Source organism: Strix aluco, chromosome 16 (genome assembly GCF_031877795.1).
Source record: "Strix aluco isolate bStrAlu1 chromosome 16, bStrAlu1.hap1, whole genome shotgun sequence".
Lineage (NCBI taxonomy): Eukaryota > Metazoa > Chordata > Aves > Strigiformes > Strigidae > Strix > Strix aluco.
Genome location: NC_133946.1, coordinates 21,609,597 through 21,626,962, shown reverse-complemented (window position 1 = coordinate 21,626,962; position 17,366 = coordinate 21,609,597). Strand labels below are relative to the sequence as shown.

The window sequence follows — 17,366 nt, the reverse complement described above, 5'->3', positions numbered from 1 at the left end:
TCCCCTTCATGCTGTAGGGAGAAGCTGCTGAGTGGGACAGATCCTGCCACTTGGTCCCCTGAGCCCCTGGTGCAGCGCAGAACACAGCTGCAGCGAAAGCCAGCCCTGCCAAGCTGCCAGCGCCAATGGGGCTGTCACAGCAACTGACTGCGCGGGTCCGAGCAGAGCTGGGTCTTTGGAAGCTCTCAGCAAGAGGGCATCAGTGTGTCACCCCTTGTAGGAGACAGGCATGAGGAAATGTGAACACCTTTGGCTTCCTCTTCCCACTACAAAAAGGGACTAGACAGGAATGCTGCTCCAGCCGAAAGACAGCCACACAGGACTGAGAAGTTGGGATGGTGGGATGCTGCACACTCCTCTCCTCACTGTTCCAGCCCTGCTCCTGCCTGGCCCCCTCACTGCCCCACAAAGCTGCTGCGGAGCAGCAAACTGGGGGAGTGGGGGACCAGTACAGGGGCTGCTACAATTTCTGGCAAAGCAGCTTCATGCCCAAGTGAGAGCATTTAAGTCCCGCTCAGTGCTGGCAGGGGGCTGGCAGGTGTGCTACAGGCAGGGACAAGGAGTAAGCCCTGTCCAATCACACACCCTGGGAAAGGTGACTCTCAGGAGAGCCGGCACAGTCCAGCCCCAGTGCCCGCACAGCCGGAGCACTCAGCAGTTGGGGTCCCCAGAGCCCCCGAAGCGCTGGTGCCTCCGGCCGGTGGCTGCTGTGTGACAGCAGGGTCACCCGCCGGCAAAGGCCGTGAAGGCGTCGATTAGGACCGCGCTTGCTTGACCCTCCCTGCCCCCCAGCAGCAGCTGCTTACAGCCCTGTCTCTCCTGTCTGCTTTTGTGGGTTGTTTTCTTTTTTTTTAATTTTGTTTTTTTCCCCTACAACCCCCTCCTGGGCAGCCTGACCCAGAGCCAGGGTCAATCACTCGCGCCACCTCCGTACTCACCGTGCTGGGCAGGACCAGGGGCACGCCGGGCAGAGGGCTGTCTGCGGTGCCCGCGCTGGGCCTTAGCACCACATAGGTGAATCCCATCTTCCCGCTGTTCTGCAGGGTGACCTCTGCTTCGGTGACTTTGTTAAACAGCTGAAGAGAGGACAGAGGAGTGGGAAGCTGAAGGCACAGGCCTGATACTGGGAACCTCCTTCTGCTTTCATTGGGATGCGAGCAAATGAACTCAACACAGGAGAAAAGCAGAGGCAGAGGAGGTACGGGCACTTGAGTCTCCCAGGTTAACCTGGGGAAGCCACCGCCACAGGGCACCCCTTAGCCCTACACAGGAACAGATACTGATGGCGGCATGCAGAGGGGCAATGCCAACCACAGAGATCAGTCATAAGGAAACCAAGGAGGAGACAAGCTCTCTGCACCTCATGGTGTCATCTCACACCCAGCTGGAACAAAGGAGATGGCATCAAGACATTGCAGAAGAAAAAGCACCTGCAGTGACAGCAAAATGGGAGATAGGGCAACGGCTGGAAATATCTGTGGGGTTTTTAACCAAAAAGAAGTAAAGTGGGGATTATTCTAGGACATTCTTTCCAGCTACAGTGACTGGGAAGCCCAAGTTAACTTCCTCCCTGGTTTATTTTGCTGATTAATCAAGAACATCAAAAGAGAGCACCTCCTTGGACCTCAGGCTTTAGGAGCGGATCAGCAGATGGATGTCTTGGGGCACGTCCCTCTGGAGATCACCACTGGGACCCTGCCTGCCCCAGGAGGTGGTGTTAGTTACCTTGAGGAGGAGGAATTCCCAGCTGGAGAGGGGTGGAGATGGCCATTAAAAACAGCTTGAATGCAGGACATACCACTCCAAGGTTGTACTTTCAAGCCATAGAGCCAACAAAGTAGTTGGGAAGGGGAGAGAGCCCTAGCCCTAGGTGGGTGGCAACCCGCCGGTGATGGTTTCACGACAAGGACCTCTGCCAAGAGAAGTGTGCAGTACCTGCAGCCCGCAGTCGATCTCCGTGACGTCTAGGAGGTAGTTGATGAGCGAAGCCTCCCCACTCAGCGCGATCTCGTAGGTCGGGCCTCCCTCCACCCTGCACAGCGCCATGACACGGGCGACGATATTTGTGTGGCCAAAGAAGGTGAACATGACCCGCTGGCTCTCGCCTGGCTGCAGCACACCGTAGAGCGGCAGGACATCGAAAACCTGGAGGTAGGCGAGGAGAGATCAAGACGTCGAGCATGGAAATTGATGCAGAAGAGCAGCCACGGCTTGGAGTGAAGTACAGACGTGGCTGGAGGGGGCTCTTCCTCAAACACAGGCAAAATCACCCTAATCTCATCCTGTATCCATTCCACTTACCAGTGGAGGGGCCACGGGAAAAATCTTCTCCCATACTCACTCATTAACGCATTAATTAATACACTACATATTAAAGTAATTTGGGCTGTCTCCTGGCAGCAAGAAATTCTCTTCACTGCAGAACTTGCCTTTAAAAGCACCTTTTACTGCCTTAAGAAAAACACAGTATTCGGAGGTGAAAGCCCTTAGAGCTGGGGGGGAGGACTCCAGCCCAGCTCATCTGACTCCTGATGCTTTTCGCTCTCTCCGATTTGCATGTTGCGCTCTCTCAAGATGCTACAGCAAAAGCTACTGCAGAAATTTCCTGTTGACCCCTTGATTAGCAAAAAGATGAATAATGCCCTCCATAGCTGCTGCACAGGTCAACCCTACGACATGTCCTGCGTGGCCTCTCCAGTGACCAGTTGCTTCAGCGGCGCTGTGTGATGGGCTTGGAGGGACGTGAGGCCACTCTGCGAGCAGCATCGAGGGCCACCAGTGGGAGGGGGGGGAGCTACATAACTGCTTGCCACACTGGAAACGTGGCACAAGATGGATTCCCACTTACCTCCTCCATTCCCAAGGTGACGGGCTCTGCCTCCACAAACTGCATCAGTTTGTTGATCCCCACCAGCCTCTGAGTCTCCACAGCACCTTCCAGCTCCGCAGCAGTGGATGGCAGGAGCTGGAAAACAAGCACCATGGGCTGCAGTGAGCAGCTGGCTGGTCTGGGTGAGACCACTCTGCTGCAGGAAGATGAGCTGCAATCCAGACATATCCTTTGAAGCACTTTTGGATCCTACTTAGCCATATCTACTTGAATTTCTTTGGTTTATTTCTGCATACATGGCAACAAAGCAGGAAATAAAGATGATTCCACCCTTCTATCCGAAAACATTCAGCCACACTATTCTTTACGTCTACAGGGTATCATTTCTCCTGATTCAGAAAAAATGTGCCGTTATAATGTTAAAATGACCGATATTTGGATGTGAGCAGATGCAACCCCTCTCCTTGAACTTAACGCCAACGCCAGTGCTTTCAGAACTTCCCATGCTTTCCTGCATCCTTTTTTTTGCCCCAGGAGCAGCCTCTGTCCCACACAATGCAGAACAAGGCGCCAGTTCCCACTAGCACGGACGTCAAGCTCCAAAGCACTGAGGTTCACCAGGAAGGTCAGCAGACCAAAGGCCATTTTCCATGCCAGGAGGAAGAGACAATGACTTTGCAAAGTCTCATTTTATCAAAGACAGCTCTGTGGCCATCTCTGCAATACTGCAGGTCTCGGGTGATGGCAGAGACATAAAAACAGGCGGCTCCAGCTGGGGTTGAGAAGGTGGTACATGGAGATCACAGTACTTGGCACAGCTTGATACAGGAAGGAAACTGGAGGCCTTCACATCATGATGCAGATAAAAGCCTCATTTTACAGTGTAAAAACAAGCCAAAAAAACCCAAACTCAGCATAGGTCCATAGGATCTGAGTGGGCTTCTCCAAGCAAAACTATCCGATTTCTCCCTCCCCAGAAGCCCTGTGTCCAGCCACTGGCCCTGCTGCCCAGCCCGCCCTCAGGGCACACGACAGCAGGGCAGCAAAAAGGGGGATTGGCACAAGCATGGCTTTTTGGTGGCAAGCTGGGGGAGGCAACGCAAGCGGTAGGTGTACAAGAAAATCTACCTTTGCTTCCAGGGAGTCATCTGCATCTGCTGGCTCTTGGGCAGGATCCCCTGCGGCTCCCAGGGCTTTGGCTGGTTCCTCCACACCTCCACCCCTGCAGCTGCTCCCTGCAGACACCGAGCGCTTGGACCAGGCTCCCTCCTCCTTTGGTGGTTGGGGTTTGATGAAAAATTTAGGTACTGGAGGGCTGAACCTGGAAAATAACATAACTTTGATTGTGGACCTGCAGTGGGAGGGAGGGAAGCCTGCATGAACAGCTCCTCAGCAGGATGCGGCCCCCGGCTGGGCACTGGTGCTGTGAACTCAGTAACGGGTCTGACCCAGCAGCTCCGAAACCAGGATGGAGCAGGTCAGCATATGGGGCTGCCTAGGGATGACGCTGGTATAGTGGCGGCGCAGGCAGCTGGCAACTGGCTGCAAGGAGAAATGGAAGAGGACACAGGTGAAAGCCTTGTAGGGAGGTAAAAAGCACAGCAGGAAAGGAAGAGACACACAAACTGCACAAAAAGGTGAACCTGAGACACAAAGGGGCAGATCCGGACAGCAACAAGCCAGTGCAGACCCACCAGTGCCCTCCCGAAAGCACCCACAGCTGCAGACTGTGCCTCCCCCACCCAGAGGGCTAAAGCCAGAACTTCTGCAGCTCCACCAGGTGCTAATCCAGAATATTTCCCCTGACACCCACCCGCAGCTGCAGGTCAGCACAAGCAAGCAGCAATGCCCGAGGCTTTCTCCAAGCGCCGTAAGGCAGGAGCAGGGATGGAGCCCGGAGCCTGCTGTGCCCGAAACCCGACAGAGCCCAGCACTGTGCGGGGGCACCCACGGAGCCCGGCATGAGACACCCCCACACATGCGGGGCAGCGTGGAAAGACACGCTGAGCAACTCCAGGCAGAGACTCACAACTGAACAGCCCATTGATCCCTGAGGAGCACCGAAGCAGCAGCGACTGGTGCTCTGGGGAAGGAAGCTTTGGTCATTTTTAATCAATACACAGCAAACGCCGATGACAAGGTTCAGCTCCTGCTGTGCCACCGGTATTCCCTGGTTGTGAAACAACGGCTCCAACCGCACCTCGCGCTAAAAGGGCAGCAGCTCTGCTGAAACAAGGCTATAACCGATGTGGCACTTACCAACGGCATGGTCACCTCCCCAGCAGCTTCTAAACACAAACCATTTGAGGACCAATTTGGCAAATGATTCAGCAAAGCAGTTCAACAGCTCATCTTACTGACAGGACTGAGGTGATAGTTTGACCAACACGTGTCAGTAAAAAGTGTTCGGTTTAACATTTTCGAACATTCCCAGTGACTCAGACTACATTCCCTGTTTCAAATTGCAGCAGGTGCTCACAGTAACTCTGTTCACCCTTCTGATGCCCCATGGAGGGACACACTGGAACCACGCCTGCCTGTCACCACGCCTATCTGCAAGTGTTCCCGAGGGCAAACGAGGCCCATCTTTTACAGCAATGTGGGTGCTTCATTCCCAGCCGGGAACTCAGTGCCTTTAACGACGTGCTCCCAAATGAGTATTTGTCTCTGGCTTTGCAGCTCATCATTTAAGGCTGGTTTCCATTTCTGGATTAGAGGCTCTGTGCCTCACAACCCCCAAGAGATCTAGGAATGATGATCCTTATGGGTCCCTTCCAACTTGAGATATTCTATGAATCAATGCTCCTGCAGAGCTACAATGGCAGTAGTAACAGCAGGTCTTCCCACTGTGGCTGTTTTCAGGGATGAAGAGATGGACCAGGTGGATAAGAGAAGATTTTTTTATAACAGGCTCATTTAACAGAGTCTATCACAGCATGGAGTGGCTCCTCACCTAGAGCACATGGAGCTGGTGGCTGTGGCCAAAGAAAACATTGGCAAAGAAACCATTGTGGGACCAAAATACTGGCTCCGGCTTTTAGAGGAACAGCAAGCATTGCTTCTGCTCCATGCCGGGACAGTCTCCTGTCTCCTTGGTGATACAAGAGGAAAACAGAGCACTGGCACATGCCAGGCAGATCCCACTCTTTCTGAAAAACAAATACAGGATGGTGTTTTGGGAAATGATCTCCCTGACTGGTATTCTCCTCGTCTGCCTTAAACCAGTCAGTCAGCAGCAAGAGATCTGAAACCCACCCAAAACCCATCCTGCCCATCCACCATCCCAATATCAGCCTCTCAGGGAGAAAGAGTGGCTGTACAGAAGGATGAGCACCAGTTTCACTGTCTTGTGAGTGTCCAGCCTCATGCAGGACAAAATCCCCATTCTCTGGAAGGGTTTTTGCTGCCAATCTCTGTCTCAGCAGCAGCCAGCTCAGGGGTGATGATGGGACCAGCAGGGAAGCTGGGCTCTCCATCACCTCTGCACTAGGCAGCACCTTGGACTAGAAGGAATCAGCACAAAAATCCCCTGTGCAGATTTACACCCAAAAAGATGTGAAGATTTGGCACCTAGATTCAAATTTGGCTTGAGCCTCTTCTCCTAAGAGTTTAAAGATTTCTCACCTACCCTCTGAAGACAGGGATGCACCAGGAAAGAGCACAGCGATACTAGAGACGGCACTCTTGGGCAGAGCGACGCCAGTGCGTTCAGAGGGATTTTCCCTTAAGGAAAGCTGTTTGATGCACAGCTTGCTGGAAGCAGGAAAGGAGTGAAGGGTGAGAAACAGCTGGAGAAATTACGAGAAACAAGGTCTGGAAAATTTTGTCACTGTACTCCTCATTGCCACATGCAGTGACAGCAGGTCAGCAAATAAAGAGGACTATAAATAGCCCATCCTGCCCCCCAGATTTCATCTGGTGGCTTCACTACTCAATGCTCTGCCAGAGAGATGACGGGGAAGCAACAGCAGCAGTCCCTGAATCGATGCTCTCGCTCTACCTCATCCAGGCTATGACAGCAAGCCGTTCCCATGAACAACAGAAAAATTAAAAAAAAAATCAACATTTTGTTTCATAAACATTGAAGCTCTGCAGAGACCGGCCTTGAGCAGCAGCCTCCTGCCCAGAGGGAATTAAAGGAGGAGTCATCCAGGCCGCACGGGCGTAACATCATTTATAGGGAGAAGGATGCTGTTTGCAGTGCAAACGTACCTCGGGTTCCCGCTGCGTGCCCCGGGTAATGAAGATGTCCAGAAAGCAAAGACAGAAGTCAGCTGCTCCCCAGGTTTGCTAGCTGAACATCGCTGACAGAGCAAGACGTCGTCACCTTCCAGACAGCGTTTGCTGACCGGCTACAAAACCAGAAGGCAACCCCCATCCCACCACAGCCTGCTCGGGGCGTGGGTGACACAGGGACACCTCCCACACTTTGTCCTGAGACAGTCAGCTGCCCGACAGCACCTTGGGTAGGACGTGCAGCACTTTTCACCCAACCAATGCTTTCTCCTTCGCCTTCCCTACCCTCAATCTGCTCCTCCAACAGCCTGGGGCTGCTCCCCAGTCCCCGAGGCGAAGGACAGCTCTCAGGGTCTGTCACCCTGTGCAAAGGAGGAGGCTGAGCCTCAGAAAACCCAAGAGGAATAGTTAAAGCAATTCTCACGCAGCTGTTCTGGGCTCCAACCTCCACTGCAATGGCCCAGGTGAAAGTCCTCCAGGTGTGCGACAGCGTAATGGGCTGTCAGAAGCCCTGGGGCAGCAGAAGCTGTCTCAAACCTGCAGTCAGGCTCCCAGGAGCGCAACCAGAAGGTGCCATGCCCAGGCCTGGGGCAGGCTGGCTGACTCGCCAGCACGTGAGCTGGGAAAAGAGCAGCACCGTGCTGGAAAAGGCACGGAGATGGAGGGTGCATGGTGACAGCAGAGAAGAAAGAAGCTTACAGACATGTTGCAAATAGAAAATCATCACCCCCCAACCTTTGTCCCGATAAAGCATCACTGTGCCACACCTAGTATGCAGGTTTATGTCTCTAAGATAGACTTGGTAACAGCATATGCTCGCTTACGCCTGGCTCCAAACCCCTCCCTGGCAATCATTTTATTTACTTTTCATTCTCTCTGGGTGCAACAGGCAGCAAATTTCCAGGTCTCCCTTGCTCCAGCTCCCCAGTGTCTCTGTCCACAAGCACAGAGACTCTCCATCAGCTGTTCACAGCAGCCGCACTGCCACCCCAGAGGTGAAGCCTGCCTGGCACCAGTCCTTGCTCCCAGACACTCCATCTCTAAGAAATAAGAGGCCACTTCTCCCTTACACCAAGCAAAACGCTTCTCTGCTGCTGTCAAACCACACGGAGCTGAAGGCCGCATTCAGCAGCACATTTCCATCACGACTCAGCCCTTTTCTACCTTACCCACGGGATTTAAGCAGGGAAAGCAGCACCCATGGGGCTACCAAAGCCCAAAACGTACTGCCCCGAGGAGCTGATGGCACTGGGGGATGAGGAGGGGGTATGGTCTACTGTCACCCATCTGAGACTCCCCAGCACCAGGGGCACGGTGGATGGGTGCATTTCGGATGTACATGCTCGCTGCTGCTGTTGCTACCTCTCCCCTCCGGTGGCTGACGGAGGACTGCTGTCAGATTTTTGCCTTGCACTGTTTTTCACTGCCTGCATTTTCCATTTCTTCCTTGTTACAAAAACAACAAAGCAGAAACCCCATCAAATATAACAGAGAGTTGGGGTTTTCTGGTCAGTAAACAAGGCTGGGATCTGGCTCGCAGGGTCCCTGCACTGCAACCTGCCAGGGGACATGGAAGGAGAGAGGGCGGAGGAATGAGAAGTTACTAATGCTGTAGGAAGATCCACTTGGGAGGAGAAAGGCTCCTGGTTGGTTCAAAACACATTGGCCGAGAAAATCCTGGATGGAAAGAGTCATTTTCTACATGTTTAGCTCAACAAAGCCTTTCCCCAAAGAATCTACTGGCAATGCATTATGCTGGATTTGTAGCTACGAAGTTCCCACTCTCCAGACACGCCAGATCAATACACAGAGGGGGTTTGACATGTGCCACACAGGTGCAGAGCTCCCTGCTGATCCATCCTGGCACACGGACTGATTGGTGTGTGTCAGCTCTGTCCCAGGGAGGAAACGTGTCTCGCATGAAGGGGACAAAGAGGTGATGCAGGAACAGCCATGCTCAAAGTAAATGACAAGGCACAGGTCCTTAACAGAGGATGAAAACTCTAGAGAACAGCGAAGTTTGGGGATGAGCCTTTGGCAGCCTTTGTCACAGGTCTCAAAAAAAATCCTTGTATATCCTTTGGGATTTAATGTCTTCCTTTTGATGGGAAACCCAAACAAAGCTGAGGAGCTGGATACTGCCCTTAGAAAGGGGGACAAATCAGTCTTTCAGGAAGAAACCTTTAAGGTAAGAAATATGATAAAATGTCCGAATTTGAGTCCAGACCTACTGTCTCCTGCTGGGTGACTCTGGTGACCCATTCCAACGCTGCAGAAAACATCTTGGTGCAAAGGCTTAACTCAGCTTTGAGCTATCAAAGGCCCAAAGGGTGAGGAGAACGTATTCTCAGTCTGTCTCTAACCATGTAGAGGTCTAGAAGAAGAGTAACCATGAGAGATTTATGGCTCAGCAGTGCCAGAGAAGGGACATGGGTTGGCGTGAGTTGGGCACGTCCAACCACACAGCAATGGTTGGACTGTGTTGCTTATATGATTGCTCTGCTCAAAGTAGCAGCAGTGATTAAAGGGTAAGTAGGAAAAATAGGTTGAACAATTAGAAGAAAAAAAGATCTAAGCACACAGTCTTGTCCAGGCAGAGGAACAACATTTTTCTCTCCTGGCCAAAATAAACGTGTGTGTCTGATTGATGGTGGCAGTCTCTGATGATCGGCTCCAGCAAGGTCAGATGGACGGATGGTTAAACTCTATTGATCTCACCTTCATGAGACCTGATGTTTGATTCCCTCGATGTCAGACCGGGTGATTTTGATCTGATAATTTAGAATACTAACAGTGCTTAATGTGGACCAGAAATAATATCTGACATGCTGACCTTCTGCCAGGCTCTTAATGAGCAACTTGAGGTCTTAATAGCTTGGCGACCATCTTCATTTCCAGCTCTGCCACGGAGAATCACATGGTGTCTGCTGAGGGACCCACAGAAAGTACATTTCTGCTTAATTAACATACAGAGCAGAAAAGGGAGCTGCCACAACGTCCCCAGTGCTAACGAGCCAGTGAAGGGGCTATGCCAAACCCTTCGGAGCAGAGGCTGCTACCCTGCCAGATGCTCAGGACCCTCAACTGCTACCGACTCAGCAGAGTTGGGTGACTCAGCATCCCCTGGAAGAACAAGCACCTGCAGGCTCAGGTCCTAAGCCAGTTCAGGTGGAGACGGGGTAATTAAAAGCTGAAAACTGATTCAGCATTCACATTTCCAAAAACCTAAATTGGTTCTAAAAAAAGGAAAGAGTAAAGATAAACAGGCAACTGTCCAGCAAGTGGCCCCAGAAGAAATTAATTCCACACAGGCTTTGCTGTAACGTGCTTGCTTCTCTGTTATTATAAAACATATGCATTGTTCTATCATCAAAATTAGATTTTCCCTCTAGCTTGCAATTAAACCGTAATCTAGTTTACCAGGAGATGATGGGGCCTCCAAGCAGAGCTTACAGCTCTGCTCCTTCTTCCCCGCACACCTCCCTCCACCTGCTTTTGCGGGCTTTCCTCTGCATTTTAGGGTCTGTTCTTGAAGGTGCCGTGCATCAAGAAGGGCCACACTAAAGACTGGTTGTTACTCGGTAAGATCTGGCTGTGAACAGGCTACCCCAGTGCCCAGGTCTTCTCCCCCAAGCTCTCCTCATAGCCATAGCTAATCTCCAGTTCCCAGTAGGTTGTGTCCTCTGAGCCAGATCCCAGTTCTCTAAACAAACCTGTTTATTGATGATCTCTATTATTTGTAATGGCAGCACTTCAACGCACAATGGTTAACTTTGCTCAGTTTCCTAGGGCATTATGGAAAAACCATTTGCTACTGTAATTAAAACTGCCCAGACTAGACTTTTGTGCTATGCAGAGAGGCCACAGCGGGAGGAACTGCTGGAAATGTGTTTATAAATGTGCTCCAGCACGACTGCAAGATTGCTCTTGGGCTTGGAAACCACAGCCCAGCGCTGGATGGCCCCGCTTCCCATGGACGTTCAGACAAGTGCTCCCACCAACACCTACAGCTGTACCCAAAGCTGCAGCAGAACCTGCCGTTTCCCTGTAAAACACTAAATAGCTGTTTGGAGAATGTGATGAGCAGTTTAACAGATGAAAATTCACTTCACCAGTGTGGTGTTTGCCTCAGGCCACAAAGGTCTGAGAAAGCAGCTTTCCAATACCAGCCTTCCTTCCCAGGGGAACCAGTATGGGGGCTACAGCAAAGCAGCAGCAAGAGACTGGGGCAGCAGCAGCATATCGTTCTGGTGGCAGTGCCTGTGTAGGTTCTTAGTGTAAAATGACAACACGTAGGGTTGGCAGGAAAGAAAAATCATATATCTGCTTGTCCCAGTGCCTAAGTATAGGTTTGTAGCTCCAGAAATAAAGCAGGACTCTAGGCTATGGACAATGCAAAAAGTGTTGGTAGCATCTCACAGCCCCAGCTTGGCTGGAGAACGTTGTCTCCTTCCCAGTGTCAAACTGGTGGAGATCACTTATTCCCTGAGCACCTAAGCCTGACCACGGCTGGTAGGTGTTACTCCCACAGGGAAAGTTGCAAGCAATTTGTCAGATCACAGGCAAACAGCCTTGGTCTTTGCAAAGCACAAACAGGACACGAGGAAGGAGAAGAGCTGCAAGGAGAGAGCGAAGGGGCACATACCTGATCTGGCTCACGCGGCTGTCCATCAGGAACGCCCAGTGGTACTGGACAAGAAGTGGGCTGCGGTTGGTCATCTCGATGTAACGCACACCTTCAGTGTCGTTCAAGATGCAGCCAAAGTCCAGGGCCGTGGGCTGGATATGGAGATTCGGAAAGTAGACTTCTCCCCGAACCGTGACCTGCTCCTCATGAGGGTGCTCAAGAAATCGTATCTTCAGAACCTTCTCTACTACCCGGCTACACAAATCCTCTTCATAAGCAGGGTTAAATCTGATGGAGAGATGAAGTTCCTCCCCTATCTCCAGCTTCACGGGCTGCAAGGAAATGAAGAGTATTAATCACCAGTGTGATGAAGTCCCAAGGTCTGGCAGCACGAAACGTGTAAATGTTCAACGTGTGACCCCAGCGTAGGCTTCTCAGTTCATCCTGCGTTTCCTTCACAGTGTGCGCCTGACTGCAAGCCCCACCACGCTCTTGTCTGAGACTATCTCAGGCTCATCTCACTGTGCTCTGCATCAATACACGAGGAAAATAAATATTCTTCTGCTGAATTTGGGACCCACAGAAGCTATGTGCTAAATACACAACTAAATCAGCACTCTGGCACACCAGGGCCTTTTGCCCCAGCTCTAGAGGAACTCCTTTACCCTCACGGCACAAGCAGCATGGCACTGCAGCCTCACCCTTGCAGGAGCTAGTCACTGGCGCAGCACAGAAGTGGTGGCCGTGCCTACAACAAGCGTTTAGCAGAGCCCATGTCCAACACCTTCACCAACAACAGGGCAGGGGCCAGGCAGCAGCTGGAGGAGCTTCCTCAGCCTTCCTGAAAGCAGGGCTGCCCTTGAAGAAAGCAAGCTCCTCCTGAGGTTATCTGAGAACGGCTGCTGGAGAGCTCGATGGCCTCCAAGAGACACCTTTACTACACGGCTTGCCCAGACCTAGCTGCCTGCTCCCCTCTCCTCACGTCTTAGAGACAGGATGTATTTCCCCAGTTCAGATGATATTTCATTTCCTTCAGCAGCTCGTTTCAAATCTGATTTAGTTCAGGCCAGTCTACCACTGAGTCTAAAGAATAAACTTCTCTACTAAAGGACCTCCCAACAGAAACATACCACCACACTCCCCCCTCTTCAAACCCCACCAGCAGGAAGGCCCACGGCTGCTCACCTGAACGTCTGCAGAGAGGGGCTGCTGGTCTGCACCGCAGATTAAGAAGGGCTGCTCTAAGGCCAGGACAATGCTGAGTGGCAGGGAGGACGCGTTTCTTAAAGAAAGAGGCTGGTACTGCAGAGTTAGGACATCACTGGGTTGCTACAGAAACAGGACACAAGGGAAAAAAACAACGTGAAGTGGCCATGGAACTCCTTCCCTTTCTGATGCATTTCAAGTTTTTCAACCCCAAAGGGCATACACCTCTATTTACTATTTTTATTAGTTTCTACCCTTCTAGGTGGTTTTTCTCTAAGTATATCTGATGCCTTTCATATTTAGAAACCACAGCATCCCCCGGGGACAGGGAAACACTCTTGCATACAGAGGAGGGAATAGGACCCCGCGAGGAGGCAGCTGCATGAACAAGATTAATAGCAGAAAGTGAACCCAGACCACTTGTCTCCAGTTTTGTATCCTCCCTCGAGAAGAATGGCACAAGATGATTTTCACTCACATACAGTAATTTCTTACAACCTTATCAGCTCTAGTAGCCTCATAAAAGCAGTGATGCTGGTCAGAGGAGAAAAGCGAGCAGGATTTGGCCCACAGTGGAGAGCCTGCAGCAGCCTAAGGTTAGCTTTGAACATCTACAGGCACATACAGCCAGCTAGAAACCTCAACAGTCGGGCTGCAACGGGTGTCCTGATGCCCCTGCTCCAGTGACAAGCTGTCTGTAGCCTCAAAGCTCAGCTCTGCCTAAGCTATTTCTTCCTGTTTATGCATTGCTCTGGGCTTCCTGCATGGTTTATATCAACTAGACAGTGTTTGGGAAACTGGTTCTGGATGTATCGATATCAAACAGCTGCAGCGTCGTAACACTCGATAAATCAGAGCGCATGGCATCAAGCAGACCACAGGCAGACATCAGGGAGAGCTGAAAAGCTTCTAATTAAACCCGAACTGCCTGCTCACAGGATTCTGTGCTTCTCTGGAAGCCTGGGAACCAGAGGAGAGACCTGAAAACACAGAAACTAAATAATGAAATATCTTCTCTTTTTCAGACACCTCGTGGGAGAGGGAAAGGTGATGCAGGAGTCAGGATCCAGAGGCTAAAGGGCATCTGCTTTGCGCTGGTGTTATCGTCACTGCAGCTGAAGGATGTCTGCGGGTCCTTTGAAGAAGGAATTGCAAAGAACTAGCATCCATACCAACAGCAGAGAAGGCAGAGAGAGACAAGAGATGACAGGTTTTTCTCATCAGCCTGAGGAGCTGACAGGAATCTCAGTTCTTCTCAGCTTCCCTACAGGATCAGTGTTCAGACATCACTGCACCTTGGAGGATCCCCAAAAACCTCCCTTCACACCGAGTACAGGAACTGGTGTCTCTCTAGAAGTAGCCATGATCCCCCTCGGCAGAGCAGCTGTTATCTCAGTTTTACTTGGGTGAAGTTAAACACCAGTCCCATCTCTAAAAACATCTTCACTTACTTTATGAAGCACCTCAGGACGGGTGAGGAGGGGGTTTAGCATCGCTCAGCTGCAGCCCTCTGCTCGCCCACCTGCAGCCCCAGCACACGAGGTGGCTGTGCAAGGCCCACGCTGTTCTCGTGGGTCCCACACATCTCGCCCTGTGCCCTTGGCTCAGCAGCTCAATTCTGTCTCCACATCATGAAGGCAGAATACAGCTGGTGGGACTGCTCCCAATCCCAGAGGAGCGAAATATTGATCTCAGTGTTAATGGCAAAATCTTGGTCCAGCTCAGCTCAATAGTCAAAGTCCCACGGACTTGGAGAAGCCATTTAACTTCCTCCTTTGAACACAAGCACACACCCCCACCAGGCTTTCAGTCATCAGCCATGCTCTTCAATGCCAGGATGAAATCCAGAGACTTACCTTCTCCACCCGGAAAGTGATTTCTCTGGAGGACATCTGCAGGATGGGAGCAATGAACTCGCACGTGACATCCACTTGCTTTATCTGTGCCTTCCCTGCCTTGCTCCCCACGACGGCGTGGCACAGCAGCCGCTCCTTCACCACCTGCACGGAGGAGTCACCCGTCACTCAGCGGGGGCCAGCAGGGCGTCCCGAAAACGCACTGCATTTGCTACCCACCCAGCCAGAGACCGTATTACCGCCATCAAGTTACAGCCACTGGGCTCCTCAGCAGTCCCCTTTTCTTTTTATGCTGCATCCCATTTATTCTGCTCTCAAACGTCCGTAATGCTACACCCCACTATCCACAAAAAGCCCTTGTGAGTCATGTGCTGCCTACAGTTGTAATAGTCCCTGCCCCAAATGATTACTGTTCTGATTTGTACCACTGCCAAGCATAATACTTATAGAAAGCTGTAGGAACTGATTTTAAAAAATAATAATAATACAACTATATTAAGGAAAACAGGTGATAGAAGGGCCAATGCTAGCAAATCCTCCCTTGGAAGCTTAGTGGACAGGATCCATGGGAAAAACCCAAATAGCCAGACGGCCTTCAGGTAAAGAGGGGGCCACTCATTCCTAGCAGGTACTGTGCCCTCCTAGAGCTGGTTTTAAAAGAAACCTCCCCAGGAAAGAGATGTCTTGCAGTTCACATGAAAACCCTCTGCTTAAGCTGGATGTTCTTACACTTAAGACTTTTTCCTGATTTCTCATGGTTTCAGTTCCCCAAATTCCTCCCTTCACTTCTCACTCTTCCCTCTGATACAACACCACAACCCAACTCCTCCTCGGAGTCTACAGACTCAAAATCATCCATGTTGCGTGTGCAATGCAGGGAGTTGGGCTTCTGACCAACCTCAAGAGTATTAAGTTCTCAAGACCCGAGGAAGGTGGAAAGCCCACTCCCAGGGTCTTGGCTTTGACTGCAGGAGGCAGGTAGCCACAGCTCAGCTCACAGATCCCCTTTCGGCTTTCCAGGCAAGACAGCCTCACCTGCACCCTGGTCACTTTATTTCCTTTCTGGTACCTTTTCCCCGTTTCAGCAAAACGAACTGCACAGGGACAGTCCCATCGCAGTCAGCTAGGTGAGTAATCGAGTATTCCTCAAGCTACCACCAAGGCAATCCTTTCAAACACCTTTCAAAACACAAGTTTCAGCAGGAGCTTGATGTAGATTTATTCCACATTCACCTAAATATCTGTGGTCAGCGGTCTTGGAGAAAGGGAATGTACACCAGGGTTAGCTGGCAGCTTCTCTGCAGAGTTGGATTTCCCTGGAAAGAAGGGTCCAGGGAGGAGAACACCCAGTGATCCTGCTGAAATCTCCCCCTCTGAGCTGCCATCCAAGGGTGCTGCGAGACCTGCCTGCCCTTGGGACCCCGGGACTGGCTGAGAGACTGGGGCAAGCTGTTATGGAAATATTGACAAAGGCCAAGCTGTCAATTATAATGATCCCTGCGAACAGTTTCCCACATGGATGAACATCACCCCGATCACTACAGCTGACACACTGTTCATTTTTCTGCTCCAGGACTCAGTCCTAGACAAGCCCTCTGCCCATGTTTGTCTACAGAGGAAAAATGATGCTACTCCCAGACACTCCCTCCCTTCACAGGTGTTTTGTTTTACTCACTGCTTCCCCCAGATACATTACTTTGCACTTTTTTATTTACTTTCTGCCTGTGCTCCTAGTCTAAGTGTAACTTATTTTCTCTGCCCTTCCTTTCTGCCTCAGCACATGACACCTTGTAACCTGCCATTTGCCCCTGAATTAGCAATGTTTCCTTCAGCCCGTGTTTTGGTATCAGCAGGTTGGGTTTACGGTAGCCATGGAAACATGAAAAAGCCTTAGGAGCTGATGGTGGCCAGGGAGGAAAGCAGCTGGTGCTGCCATGGTAACTTGTGGCTCTTGAAAGCACTTGCTCCTGATGGGGAAGGCTCAGCCCTCGGAGGGGACCTCACCTGGGGAGTGCTGGAGAAGCCTTCCAGCACCATCTCCATAGTCTTGCCCGGCATCAGCTCCACCCTCTGCGGTTGAACCTTAAACACAGGGCAGGCAGGTCTGGGGCTCTGGGAGGAACCTTGGCCCTTGGTGGTGCTGACAGCAGGGACACGATCGCGCTGGTGAAACTGGCCAAAACCTTCTGTTGACCAGTAGAGCCAACGGGTGCGCCGTCCTTTGTTTGTTATCTTGAAGTGGTAACAGCAGGGATCCAGGCTGGAAGAGAAAAAGAGATGGAAAATGTCATGGGAGCTGCTATCTCCCAGCGCTCACCCAGCTTCAGCACCCTGATGGCGTTATCTGACTGCACACTCAGCAATAAAAGCACCTCCAAAAAGGCTGACCTAGCTCAAAGCTTCAGCAAAAGCCAGACCTTGGTTGCCCCTAAGTTTATCAGCATCCAGCAGCTGCTCAGTTTGCGTACAGCAAGGAAGAGCTGCATGAAGATCATCATCTCAGCTGCTGCAGACAGAGCATCACCAGCCTAGAGACCCTCCAGTAACCTGGGCACCCCTTGCCTCGCTGGCGGGGCCCCTGCCCTGGCACCCACGTTATCCCCTCACCCCC

General features: G+C 51.5%; 1 protein-coding gene across 1 annotated transcript in view; it reads right to left on the bottom strand.

Moving 5' to 3' along the window:
* Nucleotides 1–593: 593 nt before the first annotated feature.
* The window catches only part of LOC141930634 (hydrocephalus-inducing protein homolog), a 70,346-nt gene continuing 53,573 nt past the window's right edge, over nt 594–17,366 (bottom strand). Inside the window, exons 20-27 of the mRNA XM_074841785.1 lie at nt 16,760–17,015; nt 14,756–14,899; nt 12,879–13,022; nt 11,712–12,025; nt 3,959–4,151; nt 2,849–2,965; nt 1,936–2,145; nt 594–1,076 (exon numbers count right to left, since the gene is read on the bottom strand). Coding sequence (XP_074697886.1) covers nt 852–1,076; nt 1,936–2,145; nt 2,849–2,965; nt 3,959–4,151; nt 11,712–12,025; nt 12,879–13,022; nt 14,756–14,899; nt 16,760–17,015 — 1,603 coding nt within the window. The 3' untranslated portion in view covers nt 594–851. The remainder of the gene's footprint in view (nt 1,077–1,935; nt 2,146–2,848; nt 2,966–3,958; nt 4,152–11,711; nt 12,026–12,878; nt 13,023–14,755; nt 14,900–16,759; nt 17,016–17,366) is intronic.